The sequence below is a fragment of the Orbicella franksi genome, chromosome 8 (assembly GCF_964199315.1).
Source record: "Orbicella franksi chromosome 8, jaOrbFran1.1, whole genome shotgun sequence".
NCBI classification, from domain to species: domain Eukaryota; kingdom Metazoa; phylum Cnidaria; class Anthozoa; order Scleractinia; family Merulinidae; genus Orbicella; species Orbicella franksi.
The window spans coordinates 3,042,591-3,062,409 of record NC_138152.1 but is presented as its reverse complement, the minus strand read 5'-3'; the positions used below and the strand labels follow the sequence as shown (position 1 = coordinate 3,062,409).

Here is a 19,819-nt window from a genome sequence, read left to right as displayed (position 1 = left end):
ATAAGTTATTATAATATGATAGCAGAAATGCTCACAACAAAGATAAAGTAGTCTGACAGTTCTTTAACTGTACGTCTCGAGTTTTCGTGGTGGAAAGTTACTATTTCAATAACAAACACTAAAAGAAACGTAGAAAAAGTCTATTTCGACTGAGTCAATTTGTTTGGGTTTCTTGTAATGTCGCTGGCCGTATTTTTCGGCTGTCCCAGAGAAAAGAAGTGGCTAAAAAATTTAAAAAGGACTAGACGAAAGAAATGGTATTAATTCGTATGTCAACTTAACAGACCAGTATTTACGCGAAGGATACTTGTGACAATAAAAATAGTCGGTACGTAGTAATTTTACAGTTCACCTTCCGTTGAACTACAAATTAATGAACTGTTAAGGAGATGCCGAGACGCCTTCGTCAGTGACGACAAAGCAAAATACAGTCAACTTGTTGACAGTTTCGATTTTCGCCTTATTCGTGCTTGTTAGCTGTGTTTCCTGCGAAGCATAAACCATTTAATCTCGCCTGTTGTTTACGTTTTGTCAGCAGACTGTGGCCAGCATACGAAAATATTCCTAAAATTGGGTTCAAGGTTTCTAGGAAAAACCGGGAGTTCTGAAAACTGACCTGTATGGTCGATTTCATTGGCCGGTCTCCAAAGAAACTGAAATGGAGTATTTGAAATTGGCATTGCGAGTTTGAAAAAGATTGCTAGCTTCGAAGCCAAAGAGACGTCAATTTATTTCGCCCCCATTCGAGTGTTCCGTATCTCGTGGTAAGCAATTTTCCTGCACGCTCATTGATTTCGTTCGTTTTAATCTTCCTAAACGACGATTTTGACAATACGCCTTTGTTGTTCACGGCAAGCTGCCATGGCCCATGGCTAAACATTTCTCATGACTTCTGCTCTGTGTCCGGGAGAGCATGGTGTCCGTGGCACGAACAAGATACCGTAACACCATGAAAGACGCCGCGCGGAGGGCCGTCTCATATTTACATGCCCAACTCTACGACACAGCGGAATGAATTTCGTTTGAATTCTGGCAGAGCGCGCTCTGAGCGAAATTTGACTATCATAACGCGCGTTTTCGCTTAAGGACCATTCTCTCCGATGAAGGGACAATAGTTCCGAAACGTCTGAGTTTCATGTTTAAATATCAGCGCCCAAAGTACCAGCAACTTTGAAGCTGACGCAAAGCCTACTACAATAGAATATAAACGTTGCCACTGCCAAAACTCCAAGCCAAAGCTTTGTATTTAGTCAATATGAAATTACAAAATTACTAACCTTAGTTGAGTAGCAGGGTTAGCCGGGGCACCCTGCCCCCATGTAAACAGGGCCTAAAGCCGTCGCCGAGCGTCCATTTCTTTTCTCGCGTTTGTATGAAAACTTTTTTCTTTCCTATTCGGTTCGTTAAGTTCCAATTTACGCTTTACCGTCCTAGGTCCAGTTCAGACGTCGTGCTTCTGCCGTGCCGAACTGAATTCAGGAATTAAGTTCGACCAAAGCCCGGCAGAAGCACGGCGTCTGAATCAAACTTTTGAATCAAGCTCGACAAGCAATTAAGGTCGACAAGCTCTGCTATGCTACACGACTCTGGCATGGCAGCGATTCAAACGTTATGCTTCTGTCGCGCCAAACAAAATTCATAAGTAACATTAATGTATTGTGGCGGGATTGCGTTGCCACGGGGAGTTAGGAGAAGAATTGTTACGAGGAATCAGTAAATTCTGAATTTGTTCGACTCTGGCACGACGTCTGAATCAGAGTTGTTTTTCTGCCGTGCCATAATCCAACCAAATTGCAATTAAGTTCGGCACGGCAGAAGCACGACGTCTGAACTGGGCCTAGACAGCGAACACATCAAAAGAAATTTGTTGCCACCCCAAAATAAATATTACGGTGACTTATTTAATCATGCTTGAGCTTATAGCTTACTGGCAGTTACTGGTAAATTTATGTTTGATTCAAGGCAGCAGAGATCACTGTTAGAATATTTTACTATTTAAAAAAATTACAAGTGTTTCTTCTAGCCGGTTAGAATAGCTTTGGAGTTACTCGTCTTTCCATCCAAAGCTATCGGTCTTATTGTCACTATTATCATTATCATTTAATTGCCATAATCATTGCCATTGTCATTACCATTGCAATTGCAATTGCAATTGCCTTTATTGTCATTGCCACTGCCATTGCCATTGCCATTGCTATTGTCATTGCAAAACATCTTGGATCGTCTATCTATTCGAACATGCTTTTGCTTCTTCGGCCACTGTAACTCACCGTCCACAAATCGTACAAATGCTATCGTGTACTCACGATCATTAAGTTATCTTTTCTAAGAAATGGTTGTAAACAGCGTATAACAAATTTGACTTGACTTGACTGGGAACACGTCGATCGAGATCAGTCGAAGGCAAGAGGCTTAGAACTATATACATGAACTCCTTGGATATTTTTAAGCCTGTACTAGAGAAGATTTGTTAACTCAGTGCCCTGATGCAATATTTCGATTTGGTAAATAGAAACCTAAGGTACACAGAAAGGGTAATAACTAAAATAATGGGTACTGCATAGTTCGCTAGAAGAATAGTTGAGCCTTGTTGTAGGCCGAGGCTTCACGCTTTTGTCCAAAACTGCTAAGTAAATCCTAGTCAATCTGAGACAATCCGAACCAAGTTAAGATAATCAACAACCCTACACCTGCTAACCAAGATATATAGATTAATAACGAAAACCCCAAGAGAACTGACCCCAACAATAACTTGAAAAGAAACTTAAACAGACACTTAAGGGCACGTGTGATAGGATTTTGCGTACCGTAATCAAACGAATCAGAGTCTTCGAACATCCTAAAGCGAGAAAACTGGTAGCAGTCAGCAGTTTCCATGCTATCGCATGCATCATATCGCCTTATATTGGACAGTGGAATGCGTTCTATCAGCTGCGCTCGATCTACGATTGGCGGAATTCTTAAACGAGGGAGAATTTGACGACTTTCGGTTTGCATTCTCGCATTTCTCGAGACTGAAGTTGGATTTCCTTTGGGTTCCCTTTCTAGGATATTTTTCAAACGGTTTGCCATTTGCTTGGTAACTGTTGGTTCGATGCCATCCTGTTCGAGCAGGTTTACGCCACGAATCCAGAAGTGTTGAAGATTTCCCTCGTCCAGATTCTTCTTCAGCTCTCCGAGATATCCAACAAAGTGATGCCCAAGAGAGTGCTGGTCAGCCCAATTGCCAGGGTTTTGTTTTATATAATGCATGAAAGCGGTCTTCAAGTGGTACGAATTCAGTGCCCCGAACGACGTGGGCTCCTTCTGAACTAAGGTTTTCACGATTCTAAAGAGCTCGTGCCTGCAGCCTTGGTCATTCTTGTCCATGTTTTTCAACGTGGCTTTTTCCGCCAGTGAAAACGATTGTCTCCAAAGAAGGTCGGGATGGCGAATGGTAAGCGACTTGTTAGGCTTTGGAACAAAACGTTCACCAGCATCAGTTTCCAAGCTGGGGACTAGATCCACCGACAACAGCTTCGCCCAGGTTTTCTTCTCCGTAATATCTAGCTGTACGGCGGGACCGTGCTGGCGCACATGCAAACGGACGTCAGAACTTGAAGAGCAGTCATTGAAGTCCTTTGCTGCACGAGAAACAAGACTATGCAGCCAGCGACCTCGAAACCGCTCTGGACTGATGTACCCTTCATGACTGGCATACGAGTGAAGATTAGAGCCTTCCCTGACTTTAAAACGCACGTAACCAGGCTCACCAGTTTGTTCAACAGTAATCCCGAGATCACTCCGTGATCCTGGACGACCTGGGTTCGCTGTTTTCACCACAACCATAAAATCTACTTCATCCAAAGCTTCCGTTTTCAGCCTCTCGTAAACGCTTCCTGTATGCTCTAATCCGTGGATTGGAAGCGGAGAGTTCCTTCCACAGTACTCCATGATGTGGCCTTTAATGTAGTCCTTCACCAGTTTCTTTGAGCGGGTCTTGTCTGCCTCTGAAATCTTCACATTCTTCTCGGAAAAATCACGAAGTACTCCCGTCAGATGCGCACCCTGCTCTTGTATTGCTCCCTCCAAAGCCCACATAATCTGCAATCTGCAAAGAGGAATAGTGTTATTTGGTAATCAGATGCAAGTTCCACAATTGGTGCTGTTGCGGCCAACGCCTCCCCAATGGTATCTTGCATCAAGTTTATTTTACAAACGAAGCAAACAAAACCATCCAATCGAAATTTAGTCTCATTATTTTTCCCAACATATGAATGCTTTCAAAGGACGTTCCCGCAAAGTTGTAAGCAATGCGAAAGCAAACTCCAACTCCAAATCTATTTCCATATTTTACAAACATTGTTTTTATTTTTTAAATGCTCAAAACGTTAAACAAAAGAACTCTTTGTTTCACCAGCTAATAGGTCTCTGGTTGGCATATTAATAACAATAGGTGACGTCACTGATATCTTTGCCATTCAATGCTTATATGCCCAGACACCACCGAAGATTTAATCGTAAAATGTGGAAATGCCGAATTATTATAATTATAGAGCACACCGTTAAACATTTGAAGACATACCGGGCGATCGGTATCATTTGGCGCCAGCCCCGATGGTTTCAGCCCGTCGTTCTAGAACTTTGTACTTTTTTTTTTTGGCCCAGCAACATGTCGTACTGTTTAATGATACATAATTGACTATATCTCATCTAAACGTAAAAGGGAAACAAGCAGCACTAGAGCTACTCTTAACCCCGAATCCGTTCATCAGACAGAAACAACTGTGTAAATTTATAGAAGAAAAAAATATGTAAATTCAAAATATAATCGGTGTCATAAAGTCACGAAGATTGTTTGGATTTCCATTCATTGATAATCCACATTGTCTGAGAGGTTGAATTGATGACAAGAAACAGTCTTTCATTGTTAGTAATTTGCATAGTTAGAAGGTGTGTTTTTTAGCGGAGTTATGCGAAACATCTCTGTTATCTACCTTTTACAAATAATTCCTTGTTCAAAAATTCACCACTAATATTACTTTTTGACAAAGGGAATACTGAGTTTAGGTGCAACGATTTGTCTCACTTTAGCTGTTTTTATCGAGCGTAGATTTTTGACAACAGTAAGCAACATGGCCAATAAAGTTTTGGATAAGTAACAATTCAGTCACTATTGAGAATTTCGAGGATAACCTCAAGGAGTTACATTTCCTGTCAAATAAGAACATTTTCATGTCTTACGCAACTTCATAATCATATGAAAACCAAGTGAACCACAAACAAGACAGCAAATTCACGCTTGCAAACCCATACTGACATAAGTTTAGTAATAAACTGTCCTTCTTAGTTCATGTAGTTGCATGTCTCTGTACGCTGAACTTTACAACATATAGAAGTCTGTGTGCGAAGAAATTGGAAAAAATTAACGCAGAAGAACAGCTCCCGAAGCCTCTGAGAGCTCTTTACAGTGCTATACAATGCAAATTAAGCATAAACTAACCATGCAGTCATGCATCACCCAACTTTATCTTTTGTGCTGTTTGGAAATGCAATTGTTATTTCGAGAGCTAAGACATTACTCATCATGAGTAGGTGTTCGTGTTTGATATTTAAAAGGGTTGCGTTTGATGAGGACTTACCTGATTTGCTGAGTCAAGAATACTCCGTTGAAGCCGACTCTCGAAGGAAGCGAACTGTGAAAGATGCAAGCTCGAACCGGTTATAAACGTCTTATTCAAAATCAGCCAGTCAAAAAAGGCCAAGCGTCTGCCACAGTAGGAGGTCTTCCGGTTAGTTAGCAATTCTAGAAAATATATTGTCTGTCATCAAAAGCAGATCACTGGGATCATGTGATTGTCGATACACATTTCTTTAGTTTGCGCCTTGGTACTGGTTATCTAAATATCGATAGGGAGAGGGAGTAAAGAAAGTGCCTAGGTAGACTGGGTATTGAAAATGCTCTGTACTCTGAAGATGGTTTCCACAAAACAAAAATAGTGCACGGGCAGAAACCGGGACTAAGATCTTTTTGCATTTAGCTATTATTGTTTTAAATTGTGAACTTCTGGATGCCATACAAAGTCCTTGGGGCGTCGAACGTAACCCGGGGGTTATATTTACAGGAATAACCTAGTTAAGACCAAAACATCAGAATCTAAAGTGGTAAAACATCAAAATATTGACTGATCTTCATGGTGCGCCTATCATTCATAAAAGACAGATACCGTATTTCCTCGAATAGGCGCCCAGCACTAAATTATAAATTTCGGTCAATAGGGGCCGGGGTGCTCAATCGCGGTGGACGCTTTTTAAGTAGTCTTTCAACGAACTGCAATTCAGTCTATTTTGGATAATGCACATAAAAGAACTCTGCGAGCACATGTATATAGAAATAACAGGAAGTGACTGAACGGGAAATAAACTTTTCTTCAACATGCGTTAATACCAGAATGATTGAAGCTCAAAAGATTATAAATAAAGTGACAATAGCTGGTTTTCACATGACGTCACCAAAATTCGAACTATAAAACTATTGGTCTTTCTGAGATTTTACTTAAATGATGTATAAGAGCAGCTGAAAACTAGTATTCATACAAACTTTCGCCCCGAATAGGTTCTTGGTTTTGTGATATACTACGCTTGAATTTCTGAGCTTTTGCGTGACGCGGCATTTACATGACGGCCTAGAGAGCTGTCATGATGGTTAAAAAAGTGACTTATTTCGGGGAACTTGGCTATCTGAACACTTCATGCCTTAGAAAAAAGTATTATTTTAATGTTTTTAGAGTTCCTCAAGGGATAAATTCACGCTTTTGTAGCAAAACTCAGTGACAGATGTTTCTGTTGGTTTCCGACCGCCATGTTGGTGCCCATACGTATGGGCACTAGCATGGCGTCTCCATACAAATCTCTATAAATTTGGATAAAAATTTCTCCGCATATCTCGCATAAGAAAAATTGCTGTGACCAGAATTTTGGCGAGAGTCTTTGCATATTTACCTTCTTTCATTTACCAGATCTGGACTTTATCTATCGACCGGTTTTGATTTTTATTTTGATCTATTTTGAATTGCGTGACACTGAAAACCAGCAATAGAAAGAGGTTTTCTCTGTGTCTCTTCTATTTAATAAATTGAGGGGGGAGGGGAGGGGGGCGCTTATTAGAGCGTGGGCGCTTTTTCGAGGAAATACGATACACCACACTCTATTGAGGGTCTATTGAAAACTATTTTTTTTTCGTTTCATACGTGTGTGAGTTTGCTTGAAGGTAAAAAACTCAGCTGGTTGTTACGTTTTTGCCACCTGATTGCGACCAAAATAACACAAACTTCTCTGAATAGGGTTGAAGCTTTCTAGGAAAAACAGACACGTCTGTAAGCTGACCTTTGCACCCCGTCGATATTATTCTCTTGGCCGATCTCCAAAGACACCGAAACATGATATCAATCAGCGCAGCGAGTTTGGAAAATACCAGTAACCTCCTTTCTGCGTTTTATTTACTGGGAAGTGCTGCTTTCAGTCGCTGAGTATTGATATAAATTTAGTTTAAGATTTCGCCACAACCATCACTTGTTGACTAGTCCTTGCAGACAAGCAACGCAAAACTATGGGAAAGTATGGAGACTACGAGTAGTCCCTCTTTCGCTTATTCCGTCGTGCTTGACGCGAAAGAAAACCGTGAGGAAAAAATGGCCGAAAGGTACAGTATGTATGCTTGTGGTGGTAAGAAGCTTTAGGCACCCCTACCCTCCCCCCCCCCGCCCCCAACCTGGTGTAGCAAGCACCACTTAAGCGTATCACAAGGACTTGGCAGAAATGAAACAAAAAAACAAAACAAAACAAAACAAAGAAAAGAAAACAGGTGTCAAACTAAGTAAAAGTAAAAACCTCTGTTGTTTGAAATATAATTTTATTAAAAAACAGTTTTTAACCTAGTTAAAAAAAATAAATACAAAACTCTGTTACAAAAATAAATTTTCTTCACCGAGAAGTTCAGCTTTCCATTCAATTTCATTCGGTTATTTCATCAGCAATAACATGATAAAAAAAATAAAACAAACACGTCACAACAAGTCTTAAAAAGACCAGAACATGTCACTCCATCCAAGAGAACAAGGATTTCTTTTCCCCCTATCAAAAAACCAAAACAAAACTTGTTTAACTCACGCTACAAGTTCTAGCCATGAATTCGTTTAAATCTGCTTCTCTCCGTGAACTGGGCTCATAAAAATAGTACAATAAACTACGCTATAAGGTCTATGAGATCTTTATGTTGGCTTTCCATTACTCCACCAATCAAAGTTAACAGAGACATTAATGATAGTGACAAGTCGATGAATTGCACGTGCAGCTGTTGCTTTTTGGTTGGCTAAAAACGTTTAGAAAACCAAGAAAAACTTATCTTGAAAGTTGCCAAAATTTATTTTTATCTTTTGCGAGTAGCTGCCGGACGACAAGATTGCATATGAAAAATGTTTCAAGCAAATTATTCTTTTATAGCTTAAATACGCTTAAAGGTGATTTTCATTTACCTCTAGCATGTCACTGTCTCTTAACCGTGCTCTCCTTCTGTAACGAATTACGCATACCACAGTACCGATAACGATCAACACGCTGACAGACGCAATCGCCACGAACGCTCCCATGCCAGCTGAGAGCGTGGTCGGTTTGGAGCTGTCCAACATGACGTGATGATCTGAAAGAAAGGAATATTTATTTTTAGCTAATGGCATAAACACTTTTGTTTTCTTGTGAACATTACAAATTCATGATCATTGTATTCGAAGGAAATTCACGTACAAACTGCCGGAAAAGAAACTGTACGAAAGTTTGCCGAACTTACCCGCGCATGTTTTGTTGTCTTTTTTCAGCCAGTAGCCCCTCAGGCAGTAACAATTGTAACCTCCCATCGTATTATTACACAGCTGCGAACAGCCATGGCCAGGCTCTGTGCACTCGTCGACATCTGAACAATAGGGACAAATAATCCATTAAAAGATAAGGTTCACTGATTTCCGGTATTTAGAGAGCACAAAATTTAAGGTTGGTTGTACAGTCCGGCATATTTAACCCTAAAAAAACAAGGCTAGTCTGAGACAGTAGAGAGTTAAGAACAGCAAACATCGCCAAGGATTTAGTATAGTTCAACAAAGTTTAAAATTTTATTTTGTTAAATGTTATTATCTTTAATTTTTCATATAGCTAAAAGTGGTCGAACAAGGACAAAGGTGGAGAACGCTCACTAATAATTTTCCCCACTTTGTTGTCCTTCTTTCTTTCATATAAAATAAATTCTAGACAGCCAAATCCGAACCCTAACCCAAGTACAGAACTGAATTATAATTATCGACGGCGTAGAAAATAAACTGGTTTCATTACCTAGACATGTTTTGAGGTCAGCCATTAGTCTGTATCCTGATTTGCAGTGACAGGTGAAGCTACCCAGCGTGTTATGACAAATATCATCACAAAAATGGCTACCGACTGTGCACTCATCTACATCTGAAAACACAACGGATGAAAATAATCAAATGAGTGAAGAGAGTTAGTGATGGGCTTGAAGTCGACCCGTTCGATGCGTACTATAACGCACTAGACATCAAGCTACTGTAAGGTAAAAAGATGGGTAAAGTCTACATACGAGCCAAGTGGCCCATCTGGCTGGAGCTTATCCCGGGTTCTGTAGTATGAAGCGACTAGGAGTATTTCTACTCCCCAATGGATGGGATGTTAGTCCATCGCAGGGTTACCCCCAGCATTAAATTCGCCGGTACCCGTTTGAACACATGGGTGGAGAGATGCCCAAGAACACAACAAAATGTCCCCGGCTAAGACCGGAGGCGAGCTCACTAACCGCGAGGCCTCTGCGCCTCCACGATCAAGCTACTGTGTTACTCGCAAACAGTCGAAAAGTGCAAACATTCAAAAATTGTAACGTTATATTACCTTGACAGCTCTTCCTGTCTCTGTTTAACATGAATCCAGAATGGCACTCACATCTGAAGCTTCCCTCAGTATTGACACACACCTGCTGACAATCATGACTGCGGACACTGCACTCGTCAAGATCTAAACGAAAGAGAGAATTTAAACAAATACACCTCGTTAAATGTGGTTTATGGCTAATGGAGTCGACATTTTAGGTGTTACATTTTTTTTTTTAATTGTGTATCTTTCAGATTTTCTCGATGGCTTCCTTAAAGGATATTTTGAGAGCCTCGGTACTTTTTCAAACCATTTGATATTGTATCAGATTTCGCTCCGCTAATGCAAGAAAAATGCTAAAACCAACAAGTACTAAAGGTACCCTCTTAAAGGAGCTTGTCTGGTTCGCACCAGATTTTCGTAACCAGTTTTACCGGTTCCTTACCTGTCACACTAAGAGTTGCTGCTGCCGTAGCACTGCCCGCAGGATTCGACGCAACGCAACGATACATGCCTTGATCTGTAAAATTCACGTGACCAATTACCAAGGAGCCACTAGGTAAGATCTTGAACCTCTCCTCAGAGGGGATGGGTTGGTCACCGTTTGGCCCTGCTGCCCAAGCGATATGAGGTGCTGGATGACCTCTCGCCTTGCAATGAAAGATCCCGGATTCACCCTGCGTTACCGTTACATCTTTAGGGGCTTGGGTTATTGTTGTAGGAACTAGTGGATTGAAAATTAGAAAAACCGATTCAGTTGTAATGATCTCTTAAGAAAAATCCAATTTCTACTGATTAATGGTGACTTATAATGGAGCAGTGATCGATGTCGTTCGTTGCAATTCCAAAGTCTAAGACATCATTTTCCGTTACTGACTGGTTTGCACGTAGCTTTGTTTCAATCATATATTTGTACACTACCCTGCTAAATCTGCCCACTTCCTCAAACTCGATGTTTCAGACAGGCCACTGATCAACACTATTCCATGGCTGATAGTTTATATCATTATCCTAACCTTTTTGTTTGACAATGTATTGATACTATAAAGAGAAACTGGACAATGATCTCAGCCGTGAACACACTTACTTTCTAATCCGGCTACAGACGGATGATCTTGATCCTTCTTAGATCCCACCTCTGTGATGACTGAAAAAAATAAAATAAAATAAAATAAATAAATAAATAAATAAATAAACAAACAAATAAATAAATAAATACACGCACACAGAAACAAGTACATGACAATTACAACCGAGTAAATCTATAAATTTATGAAAACTACAGTTATTGGCGGCTAAACTGAGTAACTAATGGTATGTGTGATCTCAAAATTTATAGAAAAGAAATGTTCAATGCAGTGCACCTAAGAGTTTTATTTTCCCTTTGATATCTTGTTGAGAAAGTTACGAAAGGGAAAAAAGGGTAGTCACCACGAGAAAGCCAAGATGGTTTGGCGCCAGTTATAGACCAGATGAGTGAGACTCACTTCACTGATCTGTCTTCTTACCTATACAATGTAGCTTATCAGCCTGGAGTTGATAACCTTCTTTACATGAACATGTGTAGCTGCCAGGAGCGTTATGGCACATGTGAGAACAGCTGTGAACATCCATGGTGCACTCGTCAAGATCTAAACAAATAAATAGACAAAAAACAAGACCACGAATAAATTTCAATGACTTAAATATGGGCTGTGGTGAGTTTCTCAACGACTAAAATAAAGAAAAAGCGATTGAAATCACGATCACAATCAAAATAATATTATCAAAACAATAGACGCCCAGCATTGAACGAACAAGTTAACAGGTCATGACGGTGTCCCGTTCTTAATAGATGTTTAGTCCAAATGGTTGTCTTACAAGCAGAGTTACCTTTGATTCTGATTCAAAAACGCAGCACTAGTACTGTGCCGATCGTTTCGAGTAAAAATAAGTTTGGTTTGCTTGTAAATGAAAGGAAGTTTTCATGTAGAAGGTTTTCCCAGGCCGGGCAGACGCAACGCAAAAAGGACTTTTTGGTACCCAAAAAAGACCACTCGAAACCAAGTTAAAACCAAGCTAAAAAACTTCTCATGATAGTCAAGAGAAAAGCATTAAAGTCGTTGTCGGTTCTATTTACCGTCGCAGTGTCTACGGTCTTTGCTCAGCATAAATCCACTGCGGCACTCACACCGGTAGCTACCGTCATTATTAATGCAGTCATGTTCACAGCCATGCCTGTCGTCAGTACATTCGTCAACGTCTAAGCAACGAAGAGGAAGGCGTGAATAATAAGTTACGTCAATAAAATAATTGTGATTCTCAGTTTTGAACGTGGGATCTTGCGTTAAATAGCCTGCCTGCAGAGACGTCTAGTATTTTCTTCAAACACCCTTTCGTTATTACGTTTTAAATCTCCGTTTTCGTCCTGCAGAGAACGTAGCACACAATTATTTGTTAAATCGATTTGTTTTGCGCTTACAGCTAGCCTTCTCAGTATTGTCATGAAAGGATCAGAAAATGAAAGCTTAAAGAGTTAAATCCAAATTTCTTTTAGTGCTATAGTAGGTTTAAAAACACTTGCTTACGTTGAACAGGAAAATTTAGTACATACCTTCACAATATCTTCCATTTGGCGCCAAACTGTAACCATGGTGACACATGCAGCGATGGCCTCCATCAGGCAGATGAACACAGTAGTGTTGACAGCCATATCGTCTGGCAGGACACTGCATACCTTCAACTGATAATTCAGAAATAAAACAAAGAATTAAAACCATCGTAGCGCTAGGGATCGATAATGTTAAGTTGAATTATGAACTGCTTTGAAGTTTGAATATCAGTCTTACCTTTGTTAAGGTGATGGTGATGCTTGTGCAAATTATGTTTAAGAACATGATAGGGTCGTAAGTCATCGTGTCCATTATCTTCTTTCTGATGGCTGTCGCGTTCATTAGCATCATTGGAAATTTCTTGTAGGAGTAAAACAAACAGAAATAAGGAGAATAGGCTATATTCCTTGTCGGGCAGCGGTATTTTGTTTGGAAGATGCACTTCACTTAAATTTCGCCCTAACCTCGCTCTAATCTGTCATCGAGGCTTTGGTAATCGAAGGAAATTGATGAGAGTGTGACATAATAGCATGGAGAACGTGACCCTGAACGTACAGTTATAATGCAGGCAAATGTTGGTTTGAGGAGAAAACAAAAGCAAAGCTCTTTTCAATATTTAAAGGGAAAGGAATAACCGTGACTTTTTTTCTTACCATCTTTGCTATGGTCACCATGTATTATTGGTTTATTAGTTGTCGACATCACCAGCTTTGTAGTTTCTAGTCTCCTTGTCATCGAGTCAGTTGTTCGTGGAGGCACTGAGCAGTAAAAACAAAAGCAACGAAGCCGTAAAAAATATTGTTGTTTATAGCGGTCAATGCGCTTAGCTACACCTAGCTAGTTCACAGGCATGCCACTTACACTGAAAGAAACAAATGTATCAACTAAACATAATAGGCTGGAAAATCCTAACTGGCGGGAGGCAGACCAGTTGGCTATTTACAAGCATGACCGATGAGTTAAACTAGGGTCTACCAAGAAACAACTCCAGCTTAGTGGTTACAGCGGGACTTGAACCCGCGACCTCCGGATTTCAAGTCCGACGCCCTAAACACTCGGCCACGCTGTCTCCTGAAGTCATTCCGTCTTTAATTTCTTGCAGAGTTACTGCTCCTGCAGAATGTAAACTTAGAACAAGACAGTAAGCAACGATATCAACCAACCTTGAATAACATATTTGTTCGTCAACCTGATAACGTACGCCATGGCAGTCTTAACAGCGAGGGGACTGGCCTCTATGAGTTGACAAGCCTCTTGGTTGTAGCATTTCACTGTATAGCACCGCTGACCTTCCGTGTAAGCCAGGTCACATGACGGGTCCCCGCAGCATATTCCTTCACACTGACTGATGTCTGATACCAGGCCTCTCTCGGTAAATACGCCAGTGCTCTCTCCTCCCTTCAGCTGTACGTTGTAAAACGTTCTGTCCTTCTGGCAGATGGTGTTGTTGCCTGGCTGTTTGGTGGTGAAGGCAGCACTAATTGGATTCTTTGTTGGCTGCATATCAGCGTTTCGAAGATTTTGAACGCTTGCTTCCTCGGCGCTGCTGAACATTGCCAAGCCGGTTCTCTTGACGTATGAGATAACCGAGTGTACAGCAGTGTTCTCAATAGGTCTTGTTCGACAGAGGTCCCTACTGAAGCAGTTCACAGTGTAACAGACCTCGTGTATGACATAAGCCAAGTGGCACTTCGAACTCACGCAACACTTCTCGATACAAAGCTGTAAATCACTCACGTCTGAAAACTGAGCGACCTCGCCAGCTCCCATCCCGCCGTTCAAAATAACATTGTTGACTGTCAGTCCTTGAGAACACCCGGTCGGAGGCTTAGGCGTTATCACATGACTGGTGCCCATGCGAGGGAATCCCAGCATGGTGTTCAAAGACGGCGCAGTTGTTGGGGACTGAGTAGGTTTGACTTCACCAAGAAGGTCTCCTAGCGAGGGTTCTGTCGTTTTGGCGGTAGCCTTTGCTTGAGCTTTAGAGGGAAAGCGAAAACAAAAAAATAAATAAATGTTGTTGTAGTCTGAGAGCTGCTTACACATAAAAAAAAGGACACTTAGGGCGGAAACCTACCTTTTGAGTCTTCCCTGTAAATATACATTATCTTGAGAGAGAAACCTCTTAAACGAGCAGGCCTGGTACTGCAAAGCTCTGAACTAGAGCAATGCAACCCAAAACATGTGTCTCTCATAAGGATCGCCAAGTTACATGACCGCTGGGCACAGCACTTCCGGGCGCACTCGTCCATGTCTACATGCTCTGCCAGCCGTGTGAAGTTTCCCGCGCGTAAACCACCTATCAAAGTCACGTGATGATATAGTCTGCTGTGGGTACAGCGTGATACCGCAGGCTCAGAAGTTATACTTGAAGTGGGATTCTTTGGGGACAGAAGGTCAATCAAGTTGTTTGCAGACTCCTTGTCGTCTTCCGAGGTGTAAAAGGTTTTAGAATCTGCATCTGGTTCAACGTGGACGTTGTTCTCCGAAAGATTTGGTAGTTCTTGTGTTTCCTCTGCCGCAGAAGGGCGTGGAGTTGATTCTGGAAAGAGAAGGTACAAATATCGAGTAAACACCAACAGATATTCGCTTCTTTTCACAATCTAATTATGTAACTGCCTCGCCTCTCAATTAAGCCGCTTACATTTACATAAGCCTCCCCAAACAATTGCCGCAAAAATTACTGCATGGGCCTCTGAAACCATACTCGCCAACGTGGTAACCGTAGAGTTAAAGTCAACCGTTGCAAATCATACAGTTTCAAAGTCTCGGGGAAATGAGCTTTTGCAAACGCAATCCTAGCTGGATAGCTAAGGGCAGCATTTAACATGCGGCCATACATCTTTTAAAACTCTCAAGGCCATGTGGCTCTAGAATATGCAAACTACATTTTTCACCACTCATCTATATTTACCTGTCTCCAGTAAATCTAATTATATTAATCGACCCGGAACTGACTCGACTCGATCAATTGTTAAGGCTATAAACGTTTCATGAGAATTTAGGTGTCTAGGGACATTGCATCTTAAATTGGCGTGTTTGAAGAAACAATTATAAGTCCTCTGAGGATAGCAATTCTTTCGTTCTACAGTAAGAACCTCATGAGAGGATCTGTGCATCTATAAAGAGTTTTCATGCTAAGTAACCAAGTATAAGAAAGCTTACCTTCTGGTCCGTTTCGATCGACAAATCCTATAACCGGACTGTTTTCCGATGGGTCCTTTATGAATGTCTTACACTGTTCCTTTTCCTTGCAAGTTATGGCAAAGCAATTAGTTTCCACCATGTAAGCCACGGAGCAATCCGGCACTCCACAGCAAATCTTCATACACTGCTCAATGGTATCGACCGTTCCTTTATCAGTGAAGTTTCCTGCACCTAATCCTCCAACCAGATCCCTGTTTCTATATACGTTACCTAGTCTGCAAATTGATTTGAAGTTTTCTTTTGCTGTGCTGGTTACCTTGGATGGCATGGCCGTTGTTTTAATCGTCGTTGTGACTCTTAGAGTGGTGGGTGAAATTGTAGACTGTGTTGTTGTTTCTGTTGTTTTCGGTGATTTAACTGTTGGTGTTTGTGTAGTTTGCCCATGTGTTGGTTTCGCTCTCTCGGCACTCACAACAGCAGTCGGCTTCTGCTCTTGATCCATGTAGGTCGTGGTGTTGTTCGAAACGCGTGGGAGGGGATAGTTGGTTATGCGGTTCGTCGGTCGGGAAAACCAAACTGTGTCGGTGTTGATATCTGAGAAGCTATCGTCCTCTGAAGGATCTTCGGTGTAACTTTCGGTGTAGGTACCATCTGAATCTGGTTGAAGTAGAGAGTCTCTATTCGGATTCTCCAGATATCTGTCGATCTCCTTCTCCAGAAGGGCGCGTCTAAATATGTAAATCTCGTCAAGATAGCCGAGTAAAATCCTGCGTCCGGAATGAGAGCCAAATCCTGTCTTTGCCTCCCAGTCTAGGGATAGCATACCGCTACCATGACCCTCCCCAACCAAGTCACCATTCACAAACACTCTGGCCATGTGCATGCGCGAATCGTACGTACCAACCACGTGGTACCAAAGGTTGGGCTGCAGAACTGGCGAGGTCCTGACGTTGAAGACTTCTTTAGCGTATTCGTTTCGATGGAACCATCTAAGCCGCCCATTGTACACTTCAAAGTGGTACTGTCCTTTGCTGTGAATCGAGTGTCCACCGATTGTGTCAAACATGGAATGCACTCCACCAGTCCTCCAGAGTTTAACCCATAGCGCAATGCTGACGGCCTCGCGTGGCTTTTCTCGGAAGTGTTCGCCGTCAAGTAGCACGTCTCCTCCATTCAATCTAATGTCGAATCCTCGCTTACCAAGCCGTGTTACTTCAGTGCCTGCAAGGGAACGATAAAGACGGTTTGACAGATTCCAACTGGGTACAAAAATTCCGTGTAGATTCGTCTTGAGTGTAACATATGGAGAAAATTCTGATACCACAATGTTTGCCTCAAATGTGCCGATGGACACATTAATCGTAGACTGGATCGTACAAAGTACGAATTCAATGACGGCGAAAAGGGATAATCATTCCTCTCTGAGAACTAAAGGAGTTCCTCACACCATCCCCTCTAGCTCGCACCAATTTGTTTTGTATATTTTTTTAACTTCTTCTTTAAAACAACGGTTCTGATGTTACATTACCTTTCGTTAATCTCGCATCGTTGTTAAGCCCAGATCCATCCACCGCCACAGAGCCGATCACGTGATCAAATCCAAGGTATAACGAGAGATAGCGGAGGTGGTTCGCCGGCAGGCCATCAATGTTGCCACCCAAAGGACTGAGGGGAAGAGGCGTGGGGGTCGGTCTAGATATAGTTTCATCCTCGACCATATCTGAAAGATGAAGCATTTCGAGTTTGTACTACCATAGATTAAGTTAAATTCAATTCCTTTATTTACACTGTATAGGACATTTTAGATAGACTTAAGTATCGTGCAAAGTCAAATTTAGTAATTTCAAAAAAAAACCTAGCAATGTTGGTCATTATGGAAAGTTTTTTTTTTAAACTAATTGAGTTGCCGAACTAAATTTCAAAGCCCGTTTGCATCAAAGTCCTAGAGTTGATAGCCATTTTATTAGGAATTTGTTTATTCCGTTTTCACTCTCAAGGGTGTTTAGGGAAAAATTCCATTCACTCTGTGTGGTAATGGACCATGTGTATCATAATCATGGATTAAAATTCTTTTTATATTACAAAGATGTACATAGGAAAATGAAACCAGGTCTCACCTTGTCTACTGACAAACGAGATCTGGTAATTGCCTCCTTCCTCCACAGTACATGTGTCGCCTCCTTTGCACCGCACTGTGTTACACTTTCTTTCCTTCAGCATAACAAAATCACAGGCAGGCTCGTCACAACATAACTGAATACATTCTGTCATGCTATCAACGTGCGTCGCTTGCAGAAGCATGCCTGCATTCCAGCCATCCCGAAGTTTCACGTCGTAGAAGAACATTCCTTGAGCGCAGAAACGTTTTGTGATCGGCGAGGCGTAGGTGGGTGGTGTTGAGATTTTCTGGTAAGGAAGGAACATCTCACTTGGTGTTATGATGGTTGGTGGCGGCTGTGCAGTTGGTTGTTTTGTTGTTGGACGCGTTGTTGGTCGAGTTTCCAACTTTTTCAGTTCTGCGGGGAGAAGAGAGACGTAAATATGGTTAGTATATATAACGATATCCCCAGAGAGAGACACCTTTGAGGAAGTCGTCTCTTGTATCTTCTGATAAAATTTCTCCTCTTGCTAGAGGACCATAATTCAGTTCCTGTTTGTGACAGGTTTGTTTGCCTCTCATTACGATATTTTGCTAATACAGTTAGAACCCGCGTGTAAGTACTACTTTTTGAAGTCGGGCAAAATAGGTTCTAGCATTTCGAGGGACGTTATTGGCAATTTAGGCCAAGTAGGTTCTTATTAGGTTCTTAATTCCTATGAAGGAGATATATTCGTTGATTACCGGATTTTACAGAAAGTTAGGATTGGCCCTTAAATATACAGTATTTACTCACAACTGTATCATGATAAGCCTAACACAACTGGTTATAGTGTTTCCTCTATAACAAGAATTCAGAATTTAACAGTAACCCACATATAAAAATCTGCTTGATCTTGCTTGGTTAAACAGGTTCTTACATTTTTGGGTTTGAAATTGGCAGATTTCGGCCAGCAGATTCTTAAACCATAGTATCTACGCGACTAAATGTCTCCCAGAGTTCCCTAGTAGTTTCAATGAAAACTGAAAGGTATTACTCTTGATACAAACCAGAACACAGTGCGTAAAATAATGAAAAACAAAATGTTGGTAACGTAGCCAAGTTTTATGTTGACGCGTTCTTATTTGAATTCTTCTACGCTAACGGTAAAAATGTTCACGATATTGGAATTTAAGCTTTCAAATCATGTAACAACTTACTTTCATCCAATATGGATTTGCCACTTCTCGTGACGTAGTAAACACTGGGCATGTCACTCCTGTACGGGACCGCTGTCACGGGCTCGCACAGGTGGCTATTGAAACAATCCACGGCGTAACAGCTATCACGTTTCATGAAAACAAGGTCACATGACTCGATTTCACAACAAAATTTCAGGCAACCAGAGGTGCCTTTTACTCGGCCCAGGTCTATAAAGAGCCCCGCGTCCATGCCACCTCGTAACTCACTGTTGAAGTAGAACATCCCTTGCTGGCAGTTGGGTTCGTCATGTAAGGTGATCGTGGAAGGAACGCTACCCACGCCGCCATTTCTACTAAGGGTCGTAGCAGCTGGTACTTGAAGTGTCGGTTTATATGGAGTGGTAAATGAAGGCTTGCTTGGTACCACTGGTTTAGTAGACAAGGTGGTTGATTTTGCTGTAGACGTGGTAGCAGTAGTAGTAGGTGCCGTGGTTGGCGAAGTAGGCGGAACAGGTTTCGTTGACGAGCTTGTCGAAGGGGTCGTGCCTTGTGTAGTTTGTGTAGTAGGAGCTGCGTTTAGCTGTTTAGTTGTTGTGGCATTTGGATGCAGCAACAGTGTCGCATCTTCGATCATTTCCTCGGGTATGAGCCCATCATAACTTCCTTCCTTGAGAGGAATGGCTCCTCCTGTAAGTCAAGCGTGAAATCAGGCACGGAAGTAACCACATAACCCGACTGAATCCAAGGGGAATGACTTTGAGGGAGCGGGGAGTTCCATGTGAAGAAAACGTTATTTAAAATTTTTTATGCCCAAGATAATCACTACAATAAAATTATTGTGTTCATTTATAACGAATATAGGTTTAAAAAGTTTCCCACGAGATGTTATTTACGA

General features: G+C 41.5%; 2 protein-coding genes, 1 non-coding gene and 1 pseudogene across 7 annotated transcripts in view; all 4 read right to left on the bottom strand.

The window, feature by feature from the left end:
- Window positions 1-19,819, bottom strand: part of LOC145494095 (uromodulin-like) — a 262,517-nt gene that overhangs the window by 137,376 nt on the left and 105,322 nt on the right. The gene's annotated exons all lie outside the window — the stretch shown is intronic.
- LOC145496011 (cyclic GMP-AMP synthase-like receptor 3 pseudogene) lies at window positions 96-6,467 on the bottom strand (annotated as a pseudogene). The gene is made up of 2 exons (XR_014050511.1): window positions 5,622-6,467; window positions 96-4,090 (listed from the first exon to the last, which is right to left on the bottom strand). The product of XR_014050511.1 is annotated as a cyclic GMP-AMP synthase-like receptor 3 pseudogene (transcript).
- LOC145495971 (uncharacterized) overlaps window positions 7,816-19,819 on the bottom strand; it is a 53,159-nt gene continuing 41,155 nt past the window's right edge. For 3 of the 4 annotated variants that reach the window (XM_081475566.1, XM_081475564.1, XM_081475567.1), the window contains 18 exons: window positions 18,943-19,611; window positions 17,762-18,160; window positions 17,173-17,364; window positions 15,663-16,865; window positions 14,575-15,039; window positions 13,661-14,476; window positions 13,151-13,255; window positions 12,735-12,857; window positions 12,500-12,628; window positions 12,026-12,148; window positions 11,415-11,537; window positions 10,994-11,053; window positions 10,352-10,630; window positions 9,928-10,050; window positions 9,361-9,483; window positions 8,825-8,947; window positions 8,514-8,677; window positions 7,816-8,112 (listed from right to left, as the gene is read on the bottom strand). In XM_081475566.1, coding sequence (XP_081331692.1) covers window positions 8,077-8,112; window positions 8,514-8,677; window positions 8,825-8,947; window positions 9,361-9,483; window positions 9,928-10,050; window positions 10,352-10,630; window positions 10,994-11,053; window positions 11,415-11,537; window positions 12,026-12,148; window positions 12,500-12,628; window positions 12,735-12,857; window positions 13,151-13,255; window positions 13,661-14,476; window positions 14,575-15,039; window positions 15,663-16,865; window positions 17,173-17,364; window positions 17,762-18,160; window positions 18,943-19,611 — 5,255 coding nt within the window. In that variant the 3' untranslated portion in view covers window positions 7,816-8,076. The remainder of the gene's footprint in view (window positions 8,113-8,513; window positions 8,678-8,824; window positions 8,948-9,360; window positions 9,484-9,927; window positions 10,051-10,351; window positions 10,631-10,993; window positions 11,054-11,414; window positions 11,538-12,025; window positions 12,149-12,499; window positions 12,629-12,734; window positions 12,858-13,150; window positions 13,256-13,660; window positions 14,477-14,574; window positions 15,040-15,662; window positions 16,866-17,172; window positions 17,365-17,761; window positions 18,161-18,942; window positions 19,612-19,819) is intronic. The other variant, XM_081475565.1, reaches the window with a different exon arrangement.
- Trnas-uga (transfer RNA serine (anticodon UGA)) lies at window positions 13,494-13,562 on the bottom strand. The gene has a single exon. It is a non-coding gene; the product is annotated as a tRNA-Ser (tRNA).